This window comes from Hippocampus zosterae, chromosome 8, assembly GCF_025434085.1.
Source record: "Hippocampus zosterae strain Florida chromosome 8, ASM2543408v3, whole genome shotgun sequence".
Lineage (NCBI taxonomy): Eukaryota > Metazoa > Chordata > Actinopteri > Syngnathiformes > Syngnathidae > Hippocampus > Hippocampus zosterae.
Genome location: NC_067458.1, coordinates 8454479 through 8469796, shown reverse-complemented (window position 1 = coordinate 8469796; position 15318 = coordinate 8454479). Strand labels below are relative to the sequence as shown.

The 15318-nt window shown below is 41.8% G+C and overlaps 1 protein-coding gene across 1 annotated transcript in view; it reads left to right on the top strand.

Annotated features, from left to right (window-relative positions):
• The window catches only part of adamts10 (ADAM metallopeptidase with thrombospondin type 1 motif, 10), a 49715-nt gene extending 34777 nt beyond the window's left edge, over window positions 1–14938 (top strand). The window contains exons 18-26 of the mRNA XM_052074325.1: window positions 2280–2403; window positions 4545–4625; window positions 5345–5508; window positions 5594–5720; window positions 6755–6884; window positions 6989–7193; window positions 9148–9324; window positions 10255–10420; window positions 11962–14938. Of these exons, the coding sequence (XP_051930285.1) occupies window positions 2280–2403; window positions 4545–4625; window positions 5345–5508; window positions 5594–5720; window positions 6755–6884; window positions 6989–7193; window positions 9148–9324; window positions 10255–10420; window positions 11962–12071 (1284 nt within the window). The 3' untranslated portion in view covers window positions 12072–14938. The remainder of the gene's footprint in view (window positions 1–2279; window positions 2404–4544; window positions 4626–5344; window positions 5509–5593; window positions 5721–6754; window positions 6885–6988; window positions 7194–9147; window positions 9325–10254; window positions 10421–11961) is intronic.
• Window positions 14939–15318: the final 380 nt, after the last annotated feature.

Here is a 15318-nt window from a genome sequence, read left to right as displayed (position 1 = left end):
CTCTTCTATGTCGCTTACATCAGACTCATCGTGGTTTTATCAATACAGATCTAGAGCGGCCTCTTGCGGTTTCGTCTGGAAATAACATGTGAAATGATTTAATAATGCGTTAATAATTTCACCCATAAATCGCTCCAGAGTATAAGTCGCACCCCCAGCCAAACTACAAAAAAACTGCGACTTATTGTCCAGAAAATACAGTAATTGTGACTCCTTTTCAGCTTCAGTCAGTGTTCGGATTTAACATGCAAATTGGGGTAGGAACAGAGGTCAATTGTAAGCATATGAGGACCCCTGTGTATTTGGATATGACACTTAACTTTTTTTTTTTTAACTCACTACTAAAGCACTACTTTTGAAACTGTAACTTTGTACTGTAACCATGGATAAACTACAAATGTTACCTTGTACTCCAGCAATTTATCTAATTAGACAAGTGTATAGATCAGAAAATGTTTAGGCTTCTATAATCGAGTATCTATAATCAAACTGGGCAATTAAGTTCATTGTACATAGGACACCTTCGCTAGAAGTGTCTCAACTGGTCAGAGGGATTGAACCCGGAGCACATTCTTCCATACCCACTCATCCTTAGAGTTTCTAAGGTTGACTCAGGAAGGCTACAGGCCCTGCAATCATCCAACAAGAGGATTTTTTTTATGGGCATCCTTCTTGTTCGCTCAGCCTCCTCCTCCCCTCTTCTCCGTTTTCCCCTGTACTCTGTGACCTTGCAGTTCAGCCGTGAGTCAGTCCACATTGCACGCTGGCTTTTCATTCACTTTCATTGTTATCATCACTCTCTATCTCTTTTCCCACCTCTCGCACACCACCACTCTGTCCTGTCGGGCACAAGAAAGAGGTTTTTCTTTCCTCTTTCGCATTGGGTTTTCTGGGGACAACATGAAGAAATATTTGTTTCTTTTGTCATGACATGCCGACTGTAGTTCCAAAGTTGGAGTCTGACAAGGCAGAAATAGAATAAGGGGCAGGTCTAGGGAGGGAAACAACCCAGGAACAGATGGTCCAGTTAAACACAACATGCTGTTGTCGACGTAAAACATGTCGTGCCAGTTTCCAGGCCCAACTGAAAATGACATGAAGCTGATTTGTTGCCGACTGAATTCCGTGTAAAATCGACAGAACAGAATTGATTAAGAAGTGTTTCCAAATAAAAATAAGTGAGAAAAAAAGTTTTTTTGTAACCAAAGATTTACAGTACTTTTTATTTATTTGTTTATTTATTTATTTATAGTATTATTGTTTACTTCCGTCAACAGTAATTCATTTACAATGCCAACAACAACACGGCTCAGTGGAGGTCCTCATCATTTTGTTTTGATAGGTTCTATCAGAGATGTCCTGATAGGACTGTGTGTGTGTTTTTTTTAAAATTTGTTTTATTTTATTTTATTTTTTTTTGTGGGGCGAAGTTTGCAATGCTACAACGGCACTGCATCATATTAACGGCTGTCTGTAATAATTTGATGACCTGATTTTGCTGTCAGAGGGTGACAAGGTCACCTGTGAGCGAACCACCATTTTGTACGACTTTTATGGACATTCCAGATGATTGAAATGAATACACAGCACTAGCAAACACCGCATGAGATGACAATTATGTAATGTCCTGACTAGGGATGTGAATCTCAGCACTGCGAGGATTCGATACACATCTCGATGCACTACCAGCGATGCGATACTTAAACGATACATGGAATTTTCTGCCGACACGATGCGAAACGTTTCACCGTCTTCACGATGTGATACGACTGATTTCTGGCAAGCCATGTCTGCATGTCTGCCAGTTATGACGTCCTGTCACAGTTTGAGTATTCACTTCCCTCACTGTAAAGATAACCCATTTCTTAACTTCAAGATGATTCAGAGTCTTTAAATCTAGATCTGGTTTTAAACTAACTGCGGTCTAATCGATTGAAATTAAGGATAAACATAAACCTGGATTGATGATAAGCAAATGTCACTTGGACTAATCTGGAAAAGAGTAGTTGATACTATCGAGAAGTTTGAGGAAGACCACCTGTTTTGCTCATCATGAGGAATATTGGTGTAGACGCCCATGACTTGATCTTAGTAGATGCCCAGGATCAGAAAACCAATCTGGATGTGTCATCTGATTTCTTTGCGTTGTGGAAAAAGCGTCTGGAAGACATTAGAGGTAATCCTGGTCTGGTCTCTGACACCTCTCCACTCACCTACCGCGGCCCTTCACCCATGGCCCAGAGTGACCCCCGGGCTCATTTTCTCATCTCTTCTCGCAGCACGTCGGCTGCGATCGCATTCTCAGCTCAGAGGTTCGTGAGGACCGCTGTCGGCTCTGCGGGGGTGATGGCAGCAGCTGCGAGTCTGTAGAGGGAGTCTTCAATGACTCTCTGGCTGAAGGAGGTGAAACACTTTTCTCTCGTTTTCTCTTTGCACAAACCACAACATACCCACACACGACATCCAGCACATACAGTTGAAGATGTTTTAACTACTTTGTATAAAAACAGGAAAACAACTTTCATTGGAAAATATGTCAATGAAATGATAGGCAAGATCAAAAATCGATCAGTGAAGTCACAATCATCCATCCATCCACCCCTGCAGACTTTGGGTACACCGTGGATTTGTTTCCAGTCAAAGACATGGCACATAGAGACAAACAACCATTCACACTCACATTGACATCTGTGGGTAATTTTAAATCTTTAAGTAACTTAGCACACATGATTTTGGGATGTGGAAAGAAATAGGGCTGCCTGAAAATGCAAAGTGAAGAATATGCAACCTCCTCAAGCATAGGACTGTGCCAAGATTGAGGCCCAGAAAATGTTGACTGTGAGGCAGACAAGCCAACGATCATTCTCTTGCTAGCCAATTTCAGTAAAGAATACCAGGGCACATTTTCCTCATTTCAAATACCTCGTGTCAAAGGTTCCGTTTCTGTATTGATCCAGGTGACCACAGAATTTTTAAAAAATGCAAGATTTCCCACATCATTTTAAACCTTGAAGTAAACTGCTATTTATCAACCTGGTAAAGAAAGTCAAACACAGGATTATTTTTCTTAATTGCTGACAGCTGTAATGGTTGTTTGAGTGGAAAATGTATCGATGTAACACTCAAATTCAGTAACAAGTCTTTTGACATAAAGGAATCCTGTAAACACAAGAAAGAACACGGGCTCAGTACGAATCCCTTGCGGTACACCACCGATTGGAAATATCTCTCAGACTCAAATCACCGCTTAATGCTTTGTATTCAAACTTTGTGTCATGGGTTGACCCAATATAAGATTAACATTCACCGTCAAAGTGTTCAAACAATCTTTTAATTTATTGTGCATTGTTATGACAGTGTGGTTCTTGTTTTCCACACTTTAAACCCATCTCAGTAAGACAATCTACGGATATCTGACTCATATCTGCAAGTAACACCTGCAGCAATTAGTCAAACTAATGACCAGTAAAATCCCCCCGATCATGTCAATAGCACATTTGATTCTCTCCCTAAAGTCCTTTTCTTGTCTCTGTTTCTTTGTGTGAAAGAGAACAATGACCACAACTGTTAATGAGCCAAAGTATTATAAAATAGAAAAAAATGAGCACCATGTCTCCATAGATTCATCCAGGTTTTATTTCATAATGTGCCGTAAAAACCTTGAAATATTCTCTGGAAGTATCTTTACATCCAACGAAGCCATGGCTGTGGTAGGCGGTGTCGAGTTGTTCAAGATTTACAGCTTCTTCCCTCCAAGTCCACCACATAGACCAACTAATTCCATCCACTTCTGCTGTCATTGTGTCTCTCAGCCAAAATCTTCAGGCCACATCCTTCTAATCTACACCTTCATCTAGACACTTACAACATTGCGTTTCTCACCTCTCAGAGCTCCATAAAGAGATTTCCTGCCAAGCCTCGCCTTCCCTCTTGTGTTTGAAGCACTGGAAGGAATTATTCTATGTCTCCATTTTCATTCCTTCATCCTCAAGTAAGAGTGAAGTTAATTTGCACGGCTGCAGTGGCCAGCTTCCTGGCAGAGTTCGGATGAAGGTGACGCCAGTAAAAAAAAAAAAATAATAATAATGAAAGGGACAGGAAAACAGATTGAGGGAATTGGGTGAAGAGGCAGTTTATTGGCCTTTTGTGTCCAAAGGGCGGCTGAGGCAGGCTGCCCGGGAATGTCACAGGAACCTGAATTTTCAGCTCCGTCCATCGGCTTCCCACGGAGTTAAACACTACTCATGCATCACATCTCCTGTTGGCCAGACAAGAGTGCTCGTCGTTGCTTTTGTTTTGACCAGGTTTGACAGGATGTGTGTGAGCGTGTGTAGGTGCATGAACGTCTGGAACTCTGTCTCTTGGGTTTCTCTTGGCAAGGATGTCACAGCATGAGTCAAAGGTGTACAGTCAAGATTGTGCAGAAGATCAAATGTGTGGAATCTCTTTCTCATCTTATCAGGGTCATAATACTGAATGATGTTACAGGCGGTGAGCCCCACTGGTAGGATTTATTTGTAATCTGACCCGTGTTTATCTCTCAGGTTATGAAGAGGTCATCCGAATCCCAAAAGGCTCGGTGTTCATCCACATACAAGAGCTCAACTTTTCTCAAAATTACATTGGTAAGATGCTACTGCACTGCCGTTTCAGTCATAAGATAAGATAAGAAAACCTTTATTAGTCTCGCAATGGAGAAATTCCCAATTCACAGCGGCAAAGTTACGAAAGGGAAACAAGTAGAACAACAAAATATAGGAGCTGCTGCAAAGGCAGCCACTCTCGCGGCGCCATTTTGAAGTCAAAATAATAAAAATAACACAACTCAACACATAGGACACAGACGGTCGTGCAATCTTCAGAATTTTTCTGCATACACTTTGTTGTCTGAAGCAGTTTGCGATGCAAGTAGTTTAAAAGAATGTTTTCTAAAGCAAATACAGGATTTGTTTGTCTGTGCAAAAGTATTGGGACGCTGCCCATGACACCCAACAGGTGGTGAACGAAAAAAAAATTGGCCTCTCCTTTGCAGCCATAGTCACTACTATGGGAAAACATTCTCAAAACTGTTAGCATGAAATGAAACGGGTAAAAATGTCCAAAACGTAAAATAAAGATTATTTTATTTTTATAGGCCATGTATTGATTGATTAATTAATCAATTATGAGGTGTGCCTTCATACATGTTTTCTGTTTTCCCATGGATAGCAAGGGCCCCAAAACATTTATACTACCATGAACTGGTCCCTGATGGAAAAAGATCGGGGACACAATATTAGCCCCAAGGGGCTCAACTTACATGGCACATTTAATTTCCTTGTATTCTCTCTCTTCTGTCCTGCAGTGCTAAAAAGTAAAAGTGATCAATTCTTCCTCAATGGAAAGCTGGCGACTGACACACCACACAGGTTTGATGTTGCTGGAACAACTTTCCACTACAGGCGACCCGCTGATGGGCCAGAAACACTTGAGGCTCTTGGACCAATAAATATGACCCTTATTGTCATGGTAAAAAGAAAACCTGTTCGCGAGTTATTTGTTTATTATTTGTAGAAGTTGGCAAAAGTGGATGTTATTTCAAATCTGCGTGCAGGTGATGGTCCATGAGGAGAACCTTGGAATCCACTATCGTTTTAATCCCCCTATCAACCGGGAACGACTGAATGGTTTTGCCTGGTACCACACATCTTGGTCACACTGCTCTGCTCTCTGTGCTGGAGGTAGACACGCGCCTTACAACAACATGATGTCTCACAGGCTTAAGTCTAACGCTGTTTGTTGGAAAATTATTCACTAGGCGTCACCCTTACATGGACAGGTGACGCCTTGGGGACGATTTGTTTTGATTGACTTTTGTTCATTACGTACAGTATCTGTTAATGTTATTCTTGGCTGATGTTAGAAAACTCAGTTTTAAGCTGTCACCTGGCTTCTAAAAGTTTGGAGATACATCAAGGAAAGTATGTGCATCACTGGCGGACATTGTGGTTTTAGGTCAGTGACACGCATACAGAAGCATCGCGATACATTAGCATGTTGTGGAAAGTATCACTTATTTCATCAGTTCAATTCAAAAATGAAACTTACAGTATGTTAGTTAGATTCACTGCACAAAATCAGATATTTAATGATCTTTTACGATCGTTTTGATGATTACCGCTTACAACAGAGCTGCCACTTGTTCCATACTGCACATTTTTTATTTGTCCTCTGTGAAGTATTTTTCCTATAACTCAATCCGTCTAAAACGGTACAGTACAGTAGGAGCTTTTCACTGGTTGAAATTAACTATCGAAGTAAATGAAGGTTTCTACGAATGTGTCTAGTTGATGAATTCATTAAGATTTCACTATTTCTGTTAATGTCCTATGACATAACAGATGTCCAAGAAGTGACCCTTGCGGGACATCAAATGACATGTGGCTTACCAGCTAAAACAAAGCAAAAGGCTCGGTTAACCTAATGTTGATGTTGTAGCGAGAATTGTTTGGCAGGAACACATCCGTTGCAGGAAAAAGCAGCAGAAGGAAAACAGTTTATACACGATAGTTGCCAAAAGAATGCAGGGGAAACTTGTATCCTTATCTCCAGGGACAAGGGTGAGCACAGGCCTTTAAACTAATTTTGGCCCTTTAATAATAGAAGGTCGATAATAAATCACACTTTGCCACTACTGTGAAAGTGACTTATATCTTAAACTGCATACACATTCATGCTGAATGTTTCTCCATGCTTGAATTGCCTCGTCATTTAGGTGAGCAGATCCAGCAGGTGGTGTGTCGGAAACTGTCAGATCACGCCATTGTTTACAACCACTTCTGCGATAAGAAGCACAAACCCAAAGAGAGGCGCAGATTCTGCAATACTGAGCCGTGTTCCCCAACGTGAGTGTTGGGACATCTTTTTTTTCCCCCCTGTTGCACGTGCTGTTGTCGTACGATTATGTCAGCAGAGTTTTGATTTAAATAAGCGCTGTTGTCTTGGCCAGCTGGTGGACAGGATTGTGGTCGGAGTGCAGTCACAGCTGTAATGGCGGTCTGAAGACACGTGAGGTTTTATGCAAAAGGAGGATTTCTGCATCAGAGGAGAAAATACTAGATGACTCCGCCTGCCCCCCTTCACGCCCCTCGTTCACGGAACCCTGCAACAACCACAGCTGCCCTCCCGAATGGATGGCCCTGAATTGGTCAGAGGTAGGCAGAAGGATTTGCTCCTGCGATTGGTACATTCTCCCCAGGTTGCTGAGTTCGGGTCAACTCATGAACTCTTTGCGGCGGCAGCAATTGGTAATGGAAATGGACAGCACAAAATAATCTGGCACAGATTACAGTATACGGCTTTAGTTTTCCTCTTAGTAATTGACCACATACAGATGAATGTCTCATTATACCCGTTTTTGTTTGAATTATCCATCCCTCCACTATTCTTATGTGGGTCGTGAGTGCGATAGGGCCTAGCCTAGCTGACTTTAGGCGAGGAGCGGAGTACAACCTGGACCAACTGCCAACATTGTAAGGCACCATTCACACACATATTCACACCCGTGGATAATTTAGACTCTGAACTTTGACCATTCACGGGTTAATTTTTACTCTGTAGTGTCCTCTGAGCACTCTTGTTCAGACATTTCGGTCAATTCCTGGCTTCCAAACTTGGTAACAATTTGACGAAGACCCTTTTCTGATGGCTATTTTGGATGAACACAGTCCATCGCCAACTCTTTTCTCACAGTTTTCCTCAAGGAGGGGAATCAGCGGGTAGTCCTACTCAATGTTCCCCTTTAAGTCTGTATCGCGCTGAGTGGTGAATGTTTGTTTGCGAGGGTAGCGGATATTGGATTTTTCATCAGGGTTCATCTAGGTTCTTTCAAGGTCGCAGACACTTGCTGTCCTGTTTGTTTGGGTTTTTTTCAGTCTCCGGTGGGACTGTGGGCGTTCCCTCATGACCCGCACTTGACGTTAATCTTGCCTCATTACGAGCCTTTAAAACCCACGCTTCACCAACAAGTGGTTGTCGGATTATTGGCCTTGCTCATGACTCTTTCTCCAAGTGTTGAAATCTCTAGACGTTCATTTGTTCTTGCTGCATATTTGTCTTGCCACGTTTTTGCATTGTTCGTCGTAAATTTTTAGTTCATTCTTAGTAGCGGTCTGTATTATATGCCATCTGGGTTTTCTTGTCTTCTCATGACAAGCAATTTCTGTCTACTTTTGCAAGCGTTTTTGGTTTTTCTCGTTTTCCTGGTTATTGTAACCATTGCAATTTGTTGTGCATTGTCGGTCTTGCGGGTTGTCTTTTGTAAATAAACCTTTTTGTGCAAAGTTGTCTACGTTTGTGGGATCCACCCCTATCTGGATTAATCCCGAAAGCTAAGACTCGCCAGACGTTCGCCAACCGGTTCAATAGTTGGTCACGTTAAAACGGTTGGCGGATGTCTGGGGAACATACACTTGCAAAAGTTCACCCCCCAGTGGGTACAGGGGTTAGGAAAATGGACAGGTGTCCCAAAAAGAGTTCTTGTTGTTTGGGATTTTTCATTGTACTTTTAACTTCATTGTGACTTTTCATTTTTGAAGTTAGTTTAACTTCAATTCTAACCCTACTCCTCACTGCTAAAATGTTTTTCCTAAAATACAGTTTGCATCAACAAACTTCCATTGTTCATTCTTATCTGCAAATTAATCTGTTTAGGAAAGTGCCCAGCGGGGTTTCTAACTCACCGTTTTGCTGAAGCATGTTAAACCATACCCTTTTGTGTCCCTTGGTGATGATGATGAATGTTTGCTCGTCCAATCTTGTTAACTATATCTGTTACATTTTTTTTCTGTTCCCTGCATTATGACTACAACATGACAAGCAGATGACCAACCTCATTAAACAAAGTGTGATAGTTGCATAATTTTTTAAATGCCGTTTGACGTGGTGTGTATTTTCTCTGACGTCGTTTGCAAGAAAACTAAAGCGCATGCAAGCGAAATAACTATATCCAGCTGATTTACTGAAACTGAGCAGGCTTTAGTTTTTTGTACAGCTACTGCCCTCTTTTGAGTGGACAAAGCTGTGTTGCTCGTGACCGCAGTGAACCCTGTGTTCTTTTTTTTTTCCCCTTGTTCGCTCTCCCTTTATCCTTATTTGCTCCGCCTGCAGTGTACACCCAGCTGTGGTCCTGGCTACAGACACCGAGTGGTTTTGTGCAAGAGTGGGGAGAGTAGAGACGCCTTGCCAGATGCCAAGTGCCCCAAGCATGGCAGACCCACCTCTAGAGTGCGATGTAACCTAAAGCGATGCCCTCCGCCGCAGTGGGTTATGGGCCCTTGGGGAGAGGTAAGCCTGTTACCATATATGACATGAATGGGCACCTTAAATGCTGAGGGGGCCAATAGTTCTTCATCAGTGCTTCTGGGGGCCCACATAGGACCAGGCACTTAGTAACCAGATGTATAACAAAACATTTTAAGACCCAGTGTAAGTGGAATGAAGTTATGTCTGCCATCTTGTGGTGGTTGGTGATATTACAACTTGAAACTGCATTCAACCCCTGCATAGTTGCGTTTCATTTTTGCAGTTTTTTATTTTGTCATGCATGCGCCCCCCTCAGTTGCTCATCCCTAAACTATGAGATTACATGTATTCCAAAAAAATCTCGCCCACCCAAAAACCCTCCCATATAACCAAAAAAACTCACGTTTACCAAGAACGCTGTTTAGAAAACCAAAAACTTATCACACTCAGCAAAAAAAAACTCACTTTCACGAAAAAGAAAACTCACTCACACAAAAACTGTCAGAGTACCTCCCAAAAAAATCAAAACAAGTTGTCCTATTCACCAATAACCTCTTTACTAAAACAAGACTCCTCACATAGAGAAAGAGAAAAGCCATTTCTCTGAATGAGAGTTGAATATTGTGCATTTGTAAGAAGCTCAAGACTCGCACGCCGTCTCAAATTTCAAATGCTGATTGGCTTTGTCATCCAACGAGCGCCTCCCTCAATCTGTTGCAACTGTCACAGTGGCAACACACAGGAAACGTGTCTTTTGGTGTATGTAAGAGGTTGAGTGAAATGTTTGTTGTTGGGTGATTATTTTTGAGAGTTGGAGTTTTTTTTTCAATGTATGTATGTGGGAGGTAGATGTTATTTTTGCCCTACAGTAGGTCACGTCATAAAAGTCTGCAACTTATCTATACTCCATCTTTCAAAAAGCGTTGTTACTGTGAGCACGAGTTGGCATGCAAGTATGTTTTTGTCTCACAGTGTTCTGCCAAGTGTGGGCTGGGTCAGGAGATGCGATCCGTGCAGTGTCTGACCCACACCCGCATGCCATCCAACGAGTGTCTGGAACATCTGAAACCCGCCTCCATGCAGCAGTGCAAGAGCAAATGTGACCTCATTATGCCCATCAGTACAGACAATCCTGAAGGTGAGTGGTCAAAGTGAAGACAAGCCAGTCCAGAGAGATAACAGCCTAATACATTCTCATCTGCGGAGGCACGTCACTCTCAAGTCCAGGGCAAGCCTTTTAAAGCCAAACACATACAACGTCATAGATGATACAGTGTAAAATGTGAAGATGCCAACTCCAAATGGACAAAACTGAAACCTGCACCTCACATCCATATTTTGTACAGTGAAACTCCTCTACGACGAAATCATGTTTGGAGCAAGAAGTTTTTCACAACGGGGAATTTTTCTCTGTAGCAAATTTGATCTCCGATGTAAACACACAAACGTATGTGTACATGCACACACAAACGTAAGTGTACGCTTTAATAAGTATGAGCATACACGCATTTGGCACTTCATCTAGTCAATGTAGAAAGACAAAAAGGAGAAAGAAATTGCAAAGTTTACGATCAGCATTTACTTTCATCAATTTCTTGGATAATGTCTTTTATTTTGCTTCCTCCATCTTTCGTTTTGATCAGTTTTATCCTCTCTTCCAGCGTCAGAGCTCTTCTTGTCTTAGCTCCTTGACATCCAAAGGTCCGTTGTGTAGAAATTTTAGCAATGCAACGTTCTTGCTGCGTCTGAAACTAACAATAACAAATACTTCCTGGACTACTGCGCATGTGTAAACCAGTGTGGTGGTTGCTTTTGCTCTTTCCGAATGAAACAGAAGAGGTCGCTGTTGGATTAGACTTCGTTGTAGTGAATCTCGTCGCGAGGCAAGAGCAGAGAAAAATATTTCGTATAACGTAACAGGGAGAAAGAAACCCCAGAATACTGGTACTTTTTTTTTGGGGGGGGGGGGGTTCGTTGTATGGGGGGCAGGAGAATGGGAATAGTGTTAATGCATAACGATTTTTTCACAATAAGGGGTATTTTCGCCCATGTTTCACTGTACTGGCAATGTTGAGGAATAATGCGTACATTAGTTTTATTGATTTCTCGAGTAATGGATGCGATATTTTGGAAAATATTAGAATCACAAAATATTAGATAGCTGCAGCCCTTATTGATCCATCCATTTTCTATTCCGCTTATCCTCATGAGGGTCGCGGGAGTGCACTGCAGCCGATCACAGCTGTCTTCGAGCAGTAGGCGGGGGACACCGTGAACTGGTTGCCAGCCAATCGCAGGGCACAAGTCGGCAAACAACCATTCGCGCTCACAATCACACCCGGCGACAATTTAGAGTGCATGTTTTTGGAATGTGGGAGGAAACCGGAGAAAACCCATGCAGACACGAGGAAAACATGCAAACTCCTCACAGGAAGGCCTGAGCCAGAATTGAACTCACCTATTTTGGTAGACAGGCGCCCATTCGTTCGCCATGAAGACGCATCTTCATTTTGATGCCCAGCAAGGATGCAGTCTAGCATCTCTCCAACAACAAGCTGCAACTTATTTTGCCTGGTCTGGGCCTCATAGAGTACCAATATTCTGGGGTTTCAAGTCTGATAAATAAGTAAAACAAAGATGTTGTCATTCTAAAACTATTTTTATGTGTCGTCCCTGCAGAGTGCAAAGATGTGAACACTGTGGCCTACTGCCCCCTAGTGCTCAGGTTCAAGTTCTGCAGCCGGCCTTATTTTAGACAGATGTGCTGCAAGACATGCCAAGGACACTGATCTGGACTGGTGAAGCTCACAACACACAGACACACTCACACACTCACAAAATGAGCCTTGCGGCAGCAACCTGGACTATCAGAGTTTTGATGCTGCAAGTCCCAGTTCCAAGGGACTTCTTTGCAGACAGAGGCCATGAAAGAGCAGATCCCTCGCAAGCAGTCTGAGCTGAGTTCTACATTCCACTGGCGGAAAGGCTGCTGCAACCTGTCCTCTGTTGTAATATTTTTGGTGCTACTTCTGCAGCCGCTTGTTGGCTACAGGACAGGTTTTGGTGTTTTGAGGGGCACTTTGTGTTTGCTTCGGCTTCGATGTAAAGAGGTCATATTTTTGTTCAGCAGTATGTTTAAATATCCACTTTGTTAAGAAAAGGAGCCCCCATGAAAAAGGAATATCGTACATTCTAGAAGTTTTTGTCTAAGTTACCTGAAAGATGTTACTTGACCACAGTGTTTCTAGGGGGGGGGGTGTTCTTGCTAATAGTGTCATCCATTCACAGCACTTGTACAGTAAGCAATTGTATTTGTTTTGACATTTGAAATACTGACCGCAGAGAACCTGTGTCATTCATCTTGCGCTCCACATCTTTTTGTTTTTGTTCTCAGTTCTCAAAAATAGCTTCCTGCTGCACAGGACAGAAAGCCACATTTGTAGCAGTAGCAACTTCGATTTTATGGGATGCAAATTTGTGTTGCAACTGTAGGGTTATGGCAGCTTTGAATGAAATCTCCAAAAGTAAAGAAGCCCAATCCTATGCTGGGACTCACTATTTTTATCACATTAAACGCCTTACTCGACAATCTAAGTAACTTTAAATATACGGTAAGTGGAAATTCAGTGTCGGAGTAAGAGAGCCGTCGTGACTCATTGTCTAATTATACACTGTCTCCTCTGTGGGTTCACCACATGATTAATAATCATCATTCAAACCGGTGAGAAGACTTCTTCCGTATATGATGGAAAAGTATCTAGGATGTACACGATACAGAAAAAGTCATAGGACAAAAGTAACACTGGTCAACAAAGATTTACAACTGTTTTTAAATCATAGATGCAAGTAAAGGTTTAGCAATGATTTTTTTTTTGCACTGATTCTACTCTCGCTTTTTTCTCTGGCACATCAGGTTTTTACCCATCCATCCATTTTCTGATCCGCTTATCCTCATAAGGGTCACGGGCGTTCTGGAGCCTATTCCAGCAGTCTTCGGGCAGTACGTGGGCTACAACTTGAACTGTTTGCCAGCCAATTGCAGGGCATACGTGGACAAATGACATTTCATATTCACAATTACACCAAGGAACAATTTAGAGTGTTCCATGAAGCTGCCACGCATGTTTTTGGACTGCAGGGACACGTAGAACATGCAAACTCTACACAGGAAAGCCATAAGCAACTCTGCTTTATTCAGCCCCGTGAACAAGACAGCTGGAGAGTGTTTCTGTCTGTCGTCAGCAAAATGTCATTGAGAGACTAAGAGGTCAGTTGGTACTTTATCCCGTCATTGACGGATGAAACCCCACCTCCCAAAGTACTTAGTGCAGGGGTGTCAAACTCATTTTTGTCGCAGGCCACATTATAGTTACCGGTTCCCTTGGAGGGCCGTAATGACTGTAAGGAAGTTGAGAAGAAGTCAAGCAGAATGGTTTATTCAACTACAGTTTCAGTTAATGTAATGAGGATTTTGGTAGCAAGAAAACTTACAACAGCGCTCTTATATGTATATACTACATACAAGGATTTTAAATTTTGGTACAAATTATAGCAAGCATCGTAGAAGTCAACATGTTTTATTTGCTTTCGTGGGCCACATCTGGCCCCCTTCCTTGAGTTTGACACCTCTGGCTTAGTCCAACCTTTATTTTTTTGTATCCCGTCATTCGTCACTCATCAGAAAAACAGGCATAAGTCCGTTCATCACAGACGGGCTTATTAAGTCAGTACTGGCGGAATGCCCACCTGTGGTCATATATTCACTAATATTTGTCAATTAAGGGTGAGGGTCAGCACCAGTTGGAATGTTTTTTCGGAAACATCGTATAAATGTCAATGCACGGTAAAATCTGTACTGCGCAAATTTTCATTGGTCAAAATTAAAACCCCAAAAAAGAAAATATCTTCAAATCCCTATGTGCTAGAAACAAAAGTAAAGACATTTTTGGATTAGCATCAAAAATACATTATGGGCCATATTAAGCCTTCTCTGATTAAAATTTGCCATTGACGAGTTTCATTGAACCAGATCATTTAGTTGTATGTTCCAGAATTATGTAATGTTCCAAAATCTTGTCTATGTTCCCCAGTCTCTTTGTCCATATCGTGTGATGTTGCAACTTGGTGGCCCAAACATACAGCCACACACACACTTGGAGCTTCCTCAGTGCTTCTAATGACTATTTCCAAACTGTTATTAGTGGTAATGTGTTTACAGACATGTTTTTTTTCTTGTCATCTGTGTCTCATTCTTGTAAATGCTGCTAAGAAATTAATGACCATCTATGACAGCATCACGCTGTTTTGTATCGGTGACCTTGACAGACTGCAGCTCTGCATTCATATTGCTTTTCTTTATGGTGGTGCTTTCCTCTGGAAGGGTGCTATTAATTCATTGCTATCATATGCAAGTTATCATTTTCTCCACATTAATCATATATAGACAGATCCCTCCCCATCCAACCAGAAAATATACATGAACATACACTTTGAAGTTGAAGAATGTTTCAGATTCGTAGCTTCTTAAAATCCCAATCTGCCCTGTGCATTGTTTTGAAAAGGAAATATTAAAATGATTAAACATGGTACAATGTTGAATGAAAATGAGCTGCCTGTGCTACAATTTGGTACATTATTAAATGTCATTATTTATAAATGATGTGTCTTGACTTGAACAAATGTGGCTTAGTACAATATTATAATATACAATATATACATGTATATATATGAATATCATTTGTCACCTAATTCAATTTTCCCCCAAAAAATCATCATCCTTTTTGTGTGAATCATACATCCATATGCATTCAAACAAAAACATCAACAACCTCAGAGATCCAGTTGGAAGAGCTGTCTGAGAAAATCTCCTACACCCTGAGCAAATTCTGATTTGGGGCCCCCGTCGCACCACTGCATTGCCACCTGCTCAGTGTTGCGTTGGATTTTGATGTGCACGTCACCTCACTCACTGCCACACAGCCCCACTCTGAGGACCTGCATCGTTTCATGTGGTCTTTGGACGCAGTGTGCTCCGAT